This window comes from Alligator sinensis, unplaced genomic scaffold (genome assembly GCF_000455745.1).
Source record: "Alligator sinensis unplaced genomic scaffold, ASM45574v1 scaffold767_1, whole genome shotgun sequence".
Classification (NCBI taxonomy): Eukaryota; Metazoa; Chordata; order Crocodylia; family Alligatoridae; genus Alligator; species Alligator sinensis.
The window spans coordinates 200,598-211,169 of record NW_005843271.1 but is presented as its reverse complement, the minus strand read 5'-3'; the positions used below and the strand labels follow the sequence as shown (position 1 = coordinate 211,169).

The following is a 10,572-nucleotide window of genomic DNA, read 5'->3' as shown; positions in this document are numbered from 1 at the left end:
GTAATGGCCATATAAAACAGTTTAGCACAGCCCTCATTATACACTGTTATATGTAGCCATTACCCCAGAGAGCGCATGTCTCTCCTGTCCCCACAGTGGCCTGGGGGGTTGTGGCATGAGTGTGTGTGGGGCTGGTGGAGGGCAGAGGCAGTGCACACTATACTCTTCCTCTGCTATGAGGACCTCAAGGAGGTCCGTAGCTGTGAGCTAACCCATGCGGTGCCCTGGGGGCTAGGATAAGAGGGAGGGGTATATTATGGGGAGGCAGTGATATGCCTGTGGCAGGCCAGCAGGGGTGCTCCTGTGCTGAGCCACCTACCTCACTGTGCCCAATCACCTTCCAGGCTTTGAGTGCCTCCCTGGGGGTGCCTCGCATATAGCTGACCCCCTTCCTGGGGCACACCCACCAGCATGGGGGTATTGCTGCCACCACCCAGGGATGGGCTTGATCCTGGCACTGTGACCCCTAGGAAACACAGGCCTAGTAGCCCTTGAGGGTATTCAACTCACTTCATGAACTTGGGGTGCTTCCCTCAGTTGGAAGCACAAGTAGTGGTCTCCCTTAGTCAGCCAAACCAAGGGGACCCCAAGGCATAATCTAGACCCACTCCCAATAAGTCTCCCACACTAGGTACAAAGTAGAACTTTATCGGTTACAAGGAGTATGGTTGGAATAGGGTACAGAGTTAAGTAGTATCAAAGAAATCCCATAGAGCAAACAGGGTGGCTGGGGTAGCCCTTGATCATGCATCTGAGTTACTGCAAGCTATATATCTAGTTAGATCTTAGGTAGCTTACTCACAAGTATCATCCAGAGGCAGGTGGAGATTCCCTCTGGAGACAGGCAGTTCATTGATCATGAGTTTTGAGAGAGCAAGTTCAGATGGTCCAGCTCTTCTCCCTCTGAGTCTTCCTCATGGCTGCTGCCCCTTCCTCATGGGCTGTCCTTAACTTATATAACCCTTATGACCCCATTTACTTGGTCCAATGGAGGCCAGCACGTGTTGGGTGCCAGCCAACCAATTTGAAATGCATCACTGGTTGCTGGGCAGACTGGAAATCTCTAGCCCCACCCCAGTCAGGCTGGCATTGCTTAACAATAGGGCGTGTAAGCCCCTCCTCCAGGTATGTGATCCCAGTCACATAGGCAGAAGGAGCAGGTTTTCCCCCTCCCTCAGGAATGTATCCAAGTCAGGTTACAACTCACGGTTACCTAAACGAACTTTTTTTCCAAGCAAATGTCCCTCAGAAACCTAAATATGGGTAAATAGGCCATTTTTATTTCATAAAGTAATGAAAATACATTTTAACTAGATTAAGGGTTCTCAGCCTATTTAGACTCAAGGCACCTTTGGAAAATGTGATCTCTTACTCTTCACTCAGTTTTCACTACAAAAAATAGAGCTATTCTTTTGTTGCAAAGAACTTGGACTACAACAGGTCAGAGTGCTTTTCAAGCTATGCATTCCTTTTCAACATCTTTGGGTTTGCCCTGTGAATAATGTTAGCACACCCAACAGTACTAGCAATGTGTGGGACGCTACACCCTGGAAAGGAACTGAAGGCACCTCAGGGTTCCAGGCCATGCTCGAGTGAACTAAACAGTTCAGGTTCATACGACCATAGTGCTGTGGTAGCCATGATGGCCCAAGAACTAGGAGAAGCAGGGTTTGCTTGGTTATACCTTTCATTGGACCAGTTTTATAGTTGGAAGAGTTTTTTAGCCAAGGTTTTTAGGCAAAAGGTGTTTCCTCAGCTCCGGGAAATAACCAGACACAGACCAGGAAGCATCTGCTCTTGCCCAGACCAAAATGGCACCTTGTGTCTGTTTAATGCCTGGCAGCCATACAGCCCGCCCAATACACCCGGCCGCCTCGCTCGTGTCTCAGTGGGCAAGCAGAGCCCAGCAGCGCTGCGAGCTCAGGGCCAGTCCCCGCGCCTCAGAGCCCAGCGGCGCTGTCAGCGGCGGGGGCGGAGCCAGCTACGGAGGGCGGGCCATGCTCCTCCCCCTGCCTGCGCTTCCGTGCACAGTCTCAGCTCCCAGGATGGCGCCTGAGGAGGCGGGTAGGCTGTATCGGGCGCCAGCAGCCTTGGCGCGGGAGGCGCACGTCTCCTCGCTGGCGCAGTACGAGAAGCTGTACCGCCGCTCTGTGGAGGAGCCGCACGGTGAGTGCCCAGGAGCCGGGCTTGACGGCCCTTCACGCCTCCGCCGCAGTCCCTCGGAATGGTCCTGCTCCGTTGGGGCCTGCCCCGGGCCCTGGGATCCACGCTAGTCGGGCCCCCCCGGCGCCAAGCGCTGCCCGGCCGGGGTGGGGGCGTCAGGCACGTGGGACTGGCAGAGGCGGAGCTCGGCTCGTATCAAAGCCGCGCAGGCGGGAGCAGGGCCCGATTACGGCCTCGGGCTGGCAAGTTGTCACGCCCGCCCCGGCCTTTGTAGAGCCGGAGCCTCGGGGCTGCGTCCCTCCACCCTCTTGCTGCTGTTTGGGGAACTGGCCTTCTCGGGCGGGTAGCACTCGGGACAGGGTCACTTGTAATTAAAGGCAGGCTGGTCGCAAGGCACAGGCTACCGATGCCTCTCCCTGCCTTTCCGAGAGCCTCGGGTCTGCAGTGTCCTGTCCAGAGTTCAACAGCAGGTGTTCCCCTGGGGTTGGGAGGCAGGTAGCCTCTTATGTCTTCCACAGCTCTGTTTATACCCTGTCACAAATCCAAAGACTGCTTCCCACCCTGGCCTCTCGCCTTCCCGCCTGCGTATGAGTGTGGTAGAGGGAAAAGCCCATTTCTATAAGACAAGGCTGTTGTCTAAAACTGAAAAACCCTCCTTCCAAAAATGGTGATGGGGATAATTTTCTCCCATTTCTCTTTAATTAGCTCCTAAGTTTTTCTTTAATTAGCACTAAGTCTGTTTCCAGGAGTTTCAGGCAGTTTAGCACTAAAAAAAAACTGCCGTGGGAGGATTATCAAATAACAGTGCTTTCCATCTGCAGCACTGGAAGGGCTTTGCAGAGGTGGGCATGTATTGTTATTCCTGCTTTACTGAAAGAAACTCCGACTCAGATAACTACTGGTCTGTGGTCACACATGTGGTTAGCAGTAATGCTGCTACTGCTGGGCTTATAAAAGCCTACTTAAGAAGGCACCTGTTATCCTAGAATCATAGAAACGAAGGACTGAAATGGACCTCCAGAGGTCATTTAGTCCAACCTCCTGCCCCAGGCATGATCATCCCTATCCAAACCATTCTATACAGTATGTAGTCTAAGCTCTGCATCAGACTACTGTCAGCCCTGATGTAACACAACCCTGTCACTGTTTGGAAGGGGAGAGTAGGCAGTTACTGACCGTCCTTACTATCCCAACTGTGCCTTTGTTGCTTTCCTCAAAATGAAGGATAACATTGTGAGTGAGAAAATATATTAATTTTGGTACTGTTTCTGGTAGGGTCCATTGTGTGCAACTGAGAAGTTGGAGTCTCTACTCCAAGAAATCCACTTACCTAGGCAGACAAGGATCTAAGCAGACTTTGATATACATTTATTAGCCATTTTAGTATATACACATATTTAAATGCTGAATTAATTCATCCAATATGACATAATTATTTAGCAGTTTTACTATATGAATGGCAAAAAAGATGTCTTGTCTTCCAGAGAGCCTGGAATGAGGAAAGGGTAAGCATGAGCCTAGGGAGGGCTTGCTGTGGGTAAAGTGCACCATGGAGGAAAACCTCTAGCTTCCACTTTCTGCTCCCACTTCCAGGGGGGCATGGTTTAGCTTGCAGGACTGATGGAACCTGCAGCTGGGTGAGATGGGTAGACCCCCTGCAGTGCAGAAGGGAGGCCAACACAGTACACTGGGGTGCAGGGGGAGGATGCACCTGCCATGTGGTATGGTGGAGGCCACATGACACAATATGGTTTGGAAGGCATGGGGGCACTGGGCCACAGTGCGGTAGGTAGAGCCACCACAGGCCTGCAGCCCCTAGCAACTCAGAAGTTGGACAGCCCTGTTGTAAGTAAAAGGGTGGGCATCATGGACAGATATAACCCATTTTGCATTAGGTGGTGCAAATCTTTGTTTTGAGGGAGCATTTGGTAGAAGTAGGCTGTCTGGAAGTCACTCTCCTCTGTCTCCACACATTTTGGTCCTGTGCTTTCAGAATTATTCTTGGAAGTAATTTGTGCTTCTGTGTGACATATTTGTGTCCGAATGCAAATTACTCTGTTGCTGCTACATTGAACATCAGGTAATGTGTTTTGAATCGGAACTGTGCTTACTGCATCAAACAGTCTTATTCTGTAAGCACTTTGTGTTCCCAAGAGTGCAAATAAGGGTAGACATGTAAGATACAGATCATATTAACCAATCCCTTTTTTATGAGCATCCAGTTAACTCTTTCTAAATACTCTTAAGGGAGTGGTGAATTTTCCAAGAATTACTGTGGATAACTTGAAGTATTTTGGAATTCGACAGTGGAAAACTGCTTAAAAAGGGCATGGTTTTACTTTGGAAACGGTGAGGGTGAAGAGTACAGCTGGAAATTAGTCTCTTGAACATCAAAATAAATTGCAAATGTATAAATAACTCAAAAGATTATGCCTGAATTCTGGAAGAAGATTAAACATTTTCTTATGCTTGAAAAATATGATTGACAGCCGCACTACCAAGTTGTCATCCCAGTGGAACTGGTTTTGCTCACTCCCATGCAACCAAAAGTGTTACAGGGGCGCTCTGTTAAATCCTTTAAATAAACCTTGCAAATGTTCGCTGAAAGAAATGAACTGTATCTCAGTTTTTGTGTGTCAATAGACACCAGTCAGTTTTGTACTAGAGTGTTTAAATATTTCTGAATCATTCTTTCTCTGTAGCTTAAAGTTTGAATGTGTTGTTTTTGCAGAATTTTGGGGTGATATTGCTAAGGAATTTTACTGGAAAAGCCATCACTCTGGACCATTTCTGCAGTACAACTTTGATGTGACAAAAGGGAAGATTTTTGTTGAGTGGATGAAAGGGTCTACAACCAACATATGCTACAATCTGTTGGATAGAAATGTCAATGAAAAGAAACTTGGGGACAAAATTGCTTTTTACTGGTAAAGTTTTGTGCTTACTTCTATATACTTGCATATTATAGCAGTGGTAAATATATAACTCTTTCTAGTAAGGTAGATCTACAGTGTGGTGACCTGAGGTAAATGGGAGAGCGTTTTTTTAGAAGGTGGTTATGAAATCTGTACTTTAGAACTTGGAGATAAATACATTCTAAACAAAATGGTGAAATACCCTAAAACAGGCTTGTCCAACATGCGGGCCGCCATGTGGCCCGCTAAGCCATTTTCTAAGGCCCAAGGTGCTGCAACAGGAAACGAAAGTAAACACTGTTTACTTTCGTTCCCACCCCTTGTCCCTCCCCCAGCCCCTCAGCAGCTTCTTAATGGCTGCAGAAGGGCTCGGGAAGGGACAAGGTTCCCACACGCACCGCGTCAGCTTGACATTGCCAACATGATGTGGCTCCTCCCCTCCCCCCTCATTTCACAGTGTCCCTTCCTAGCCCTGCCCCCTTCCTTCCTCATTTGCATGCCGGCCCCGCCCTGCAACGGTCCCCGCCGGTGGGGAAGAGTACCACACCTGCAGGTCATGGTGCAGCGGGTGCACAGGTGCTGGCTTGGAGGGATGCTACTGCCGCTGCTGCTGTGGCTGTTGGGATGGGAAGCTGACGCCGCTCCCGCCTCCCCGCATCCCCCCCACACCTGGAGACATCGCACTGGGGGTGGTGAGTTGCGGGCCTCGGGGAGGGAAGGAGCCCTGCCGGTCGGGCTCGGGCTGCCCTGGGGGAGAGGGAGCAGGGGGGTGTCCCTGCACGTCCCGCAGCCCTGTAGGGTCCCCACATGTTCCCCTGGCTGCTGAGCCCAGGCACACAGATGTGGGAGCATCCTTGAGGCTGCCCAGGTGGCAGGGAGGACACGGCCGGGTCAGGTGGCGCCCCTTGACCCCTAAGCCCTCAGGCCGCGCGAGCACCTGCTCCTGCCCCTGCCCCTGCCAGCCCACTGGGTGATAAAAAGTTCATGATCCGGCCCCACATTCAAAAAGGTTGGATACCCCTGCCCTAAAACCCCTAATGGTAGACCCATTAGCTACCTCTGCTGAAGTCTGTTAGACTGAAGTTTGTCCAGCTGGCAGTATGCAGGCTACATGTAGCCCATGATGGTTATTGTGTCCTGAAGCCATGGCTACCGCTGCCATTTTGCTGGGGAGGATCCAGGTGGGAGGAGGAGAAGATGTGTATTGCCTGGGGAGTTGCAGGGGCCTCATGCCACTGGTACAGGAGGGGTGGATTTTGCGGAAGGTGGGGAGGGGGCGGGGCATGGAGAGACAGCTTCCCCTACAGTGTGTGGCCCATGCAATACGTAGCTGAGGAGCTGCACACCTTGCCACGTGTGGCCCCCCAGGGGCGGGGGGCAGAGGGGGAAGGTGGAGAGCCCTGTATTAGATCAAAGATCTGTAGATAGGGTGATCATAAGGAAATCTGGGACACTGCCCTTGGACGGTCCCCGATTTTGAAGGCTGGTTCCAGCTGGTTGGTGAAAATATAAAATCAGCATCCCAGTGGGGAAGGGTCACCCTAGCTATAGGACCACTTCCATCAATAGTTCAGTGTTAAAAATTTCCAGATGTCAGGTGAAAGGCAAACCTGTTTTGTAAAAAACTTTTCCCATCCCCAATTCAAGAACTGCATTAAAAACCAGTCATAAATGACTCCTGCTCTTTGTATAGTAGAGTTTCCAGCATAAAACTTGACCTTTCATGACTGTCCATCATCCACTTGTGGCAGCAGGCTGGGATTGAAGGGTATGATAGTCAGAAGGGAAATATCAGGATTTGCTGTATATTGGGACCAAGGAGCCATGAGAGGAGCCATGGACTTGGGATAGTTTTGGCATGCTGATGGTCAGATAGGGTCCTTACAGAGCTGAAATCAACTGTGAGATCAACAGTGTCTGCTGGCTCTCTCCTGATCTCCAGAAAAACAAGTGTGTTTTTGGCATTCTTGACACTAATGAATCATCAGTTTTAAAAAGGAGAAGCAGATATGGTAACACATTCTGGCAGCCTTTTAATGCTTAAAAAAAAAAAAGATATTTACAATCAGTGGATTTGCTCTTCCTGAATCTGGAGTAAATATGAAGTGTTGAATCAACGAAGAGCAAATTAGGGTGAATTGTAGAGGAAAAGCATCTAGATCAGGGGTTCCCAAATTTTTATGCCGTGGCCTGGCAAACTGTGGCCTGGAAGTGGTCGCGGCCTGGCGAATCATGGCTCAGCAGTCGCAGCTGACTGGCTGGAATTTCTGGCCAGAACACAGGTAAGGATACCCTCACCCCCAGGGTGGGGGTGGTGGGCCAAACCCTGTGCTCCTGTGGGCCCTCAGAAGAAGCTGCGGCCTCTATGCTCGGCTCTGGGGGGGCCGTAGTTTGCCGCTTCATGGCCACTTCTGGTCCGGCAGCTGACCGTGCTGCAAACCAGCAGCTGATCCACTGTGGCCCAGCACCGGGCCGCGGCCTAGGGATTGAGAACCCCTGGTCTAGGTAATTTCTACTGCTTCTACTTTAGCTGATAACTAGAGTGCTTAGGCTTCTCATCCTATAGTCACTCAAACATCTTTCCACCTCGTGCCCTGCCCTGGGGTCCTGTTCCCCACCTGGGCTGGGCAGCCTCTGCCCCTGCCTCTGCTTCGCCCTTTCCCTCACTGTGGGGACTTTGAGCTGCCTCCCCATGCCCTTCCCCTGCCCAGACTTACAGGGTGGATGCTGCTCTCCAAGCTGCTGGGCTGCATTTCTGGCTGCATGCATGCATCATTTGTCGGCCATGATTGGCCAAAAAAAGCCGATTGCTGATACCGTTAATTTTTCTGTTATCAGTGCCAATCCGATATGCAATGGATATATTGGTGTACCTCTAGTGGTTGTTATCTATTACAAACCTCTTTGTGCTCTCTTTGGGTTAAACATTGTATCAGGTGTTGCTATAAACATCAGAAGTAGGAATTTCAAAAATATTTAATGTCAACCAAATTCCTTTCTCATTGTAGTTACCTGTAATACTTTTCTGTTGACTTCATTTGGGGTAGAGTTGACCAATGCTATATGCTTTTCAGGTTCATGTTCTTCCCAGAAAATCCCTCAACAGTTTTAACAAGAAGACAGGATGGACATATTTGCCCAGGAGACTGGGAAGAACATATTCTTGTTAGAGAACATTGTTGCATTGTATTTGAGGTGAAAGCTTTCAACATGAGAGACTTCCCATACTTAAGAACTTACATGCTAGCCAGGCTTAATAGGTGCCCCAGTAAATGCTGTTGTTTAAAACAATCTTTGAATTGAACACGACCCTTGGAGTAACACATCTATGTGGATTGTTCATAATTGCTAATATATATACATATCAGTTAACTTGAGTTCCACTCTAGTGTTGACAGATCCTTAATGGGTTACTTGCCCATGGACTCTCCATGCTATAAATATCTGGTTTTGACCCTGGTCAGAATTCCTTTGGATTGAAATGTAGCTGTTCTGAGAGGCTTTTTCAGATGAGCTTTCTTTTGCCTGTTTGTAAAATGTGCCTTCACCTTTTGTTACTTCTGGACCACAAAGCTAAAGTCTTCAATCTAGTACCGTCAATCTGTTATGCCTGTTTGTAAACTTACTGCTAACCTGACTTGAAAAATCTACTTGTTCATGGTAAATAATAACCTGTCCTGGGTTACTACCCTTCTTGATTTCTGCAGATTCTAAGCTTTTATTTAGAAATACATGGTCTGTAGTGTGATTTTTCAGAAGTGCCTACTTTTTTTAAAGGTTATTGAGGCCCCTTGGGTATAAAGGAAATCTCTTAAATATGAACCAAGTGCACTGATGCAGTATATTCTTTCAGGGTCTGCAGAGATGGTGATGTATGTTGTCTGTTGTTTAGTAGATTTAGCATTAAGACTGTTCAAGAACACAGTTGCTATCTGGAAACTTTTAAACAATCATGAAAATGTCAACTTTGGGATAAAAGATGTCTTTTAACATCTCTGAGTTGTAGCAAATAAAGGCATCAAATCTGTTCATTGGAAAGGCTGACTTAAATTATCTGGAGTCTTGGGAACAGTAGATTAGTTGAAGCACATTGCCACTACTTTTGCATCGGTAGGGAGGCTCTGGGGTGGGGAGTAGGACACAAAGGAAAAATTCTTCTGTTCCTCAGGCAGAGGAACAGCAGAGGGCTGTGGTGGAAGGTGATTTCCAAACTTTTTAGATTTACAAGGTTATGCATACAGGAGGGAAACTCCCTGTCATGCACCAACCCTGGAAATGTCAGTGAAGCCAAATCAGTCATGTTAAAGCCTGCTGGAGACAGACATCTTAAGAGGGGTCACTGAGGACCAGGGATCTGGGTTTTCTGTTTCCCATGGAAAAGCGGAGAAAAACATGGATTTTCTCCTTTACCCAAGAAAACGCGGACTTCTCATTTAAATGGAGAAACCCACAGATTTTGAAGTTTTGCAAAGAGCTCTCTGCAGGCTGGCAGAGGCACCATGTGTATGTATATGAACATGGCTGCCAGGCAGCCTGGAAAAGTTCTGTATGTAAGGGGGGGTTGGGGAGGATTGTGGCCCCCATAGGGAGGGAGGGAGTTGGGCAGGGCTGGGACTGGAGCTGGGGATGCTGCCCGGCTGGGCGGTGCATAGGGCTTGGGGCTGCAATGCACAACCATGGGGCCCTAGCAGAGAGTGGGATGGAGCTGTGGGGGTGGGGCTGGCTCCCCACTGCTGTGCTCACTCCTGGGGGGCAGGGGAGAGCCATGCCCCCCAGGTCTATGTGCAGGGTGGTTCCAGACCACCTGCTGTGGGCTCGGGCTCCTGCCCTGCTGCCCTTCTATCTGTTAGAGGAAGAGAGAGTGAAAAAGGAATTATTAAAACAAGTGAGGCAGTAAGTTAAATTGGCTAAAAAGTCAAATGGCAAGCTGTCTTTCTAACTGTAACATATTGATGTTAACTATAGTACCCAGTGAACACACAGAACTCTATTATTTTACATGGAAGGGAGATGGGGTGGCTTTGGTATCTCTGGCACTCTAATAGTTTGAAAGAGATTGAAAAATGACTTGGGGCCCTGCAACATTGAGTGTGGAAGTGTTGAACAGTTGGGTGTCTGGCCCCCGGAAGGAAACCTAAACCCCCAAGTGAGGTATCTAGGCACCTCCAGAATGGATGGAGAAAATTAGGCACATAAGGATGGGCACTTGAGTGGTGAGCCACTCAAAGTCAGTATGCTCAGCAAGCTGTTGTGTAGAACTATCCATGATAAAAGGACAAAAGGATATCTTCAGCCCTGTTCATTATCAGGGCTCTAGCATCTTTCTCCACTCAGGATTCATGGTCCAAAATTGTCTCCTGAAGATATGTGCCATACCTCTTTCTTTTAAAAACTTAGCAGTGGTCACACTTTTCTTGTTTAAAAAAAATAATTAAAAAAATCAGCTGGAGCAAGAGGTGCTGATGCTCTCAGCCCCCCCCCCCCCCCCCCCACA

The 10,572-nt window shown here is 48.7% G+C and overlaps 1 protein-coding gene across 5 annotated transcripts in view; it reads left to right on the top strand.

The window, feature by feature from the left end:
* The first annotated feature begins 2,002 nt into the window (after positions 1-2,002).
* ACSS2 (acyl-CoA synthetase short chain family member 2) overlaps positions 2,003-10,572 on the top strand; it is a 110,767-nt gene continuing 102,197 nt past the window's right edge. Inside the window, exons 1-2 of one of the 5 annotated variants that reach the window (XM_025194639.1) lie at positions 2,003-2,166; positions 4,895-5,090. In XM_025194639.1, coding sequence (XP_025050424.1) covers positions 2,046-2,166; positions 4,895-5,090 — 317 coding nt within the window. In that variant the 5' untranslated portion in view covers positions 2,003-2,045. The remainder of the gene's footprint in view (positions 2,167-4,894; positions 5,091-10,572) is intronic. The other 4 variants (XM_025194638.1, XM_025194640.1, XM_006038162.3 and 1 more) reach the window with 4 other exon arrangements.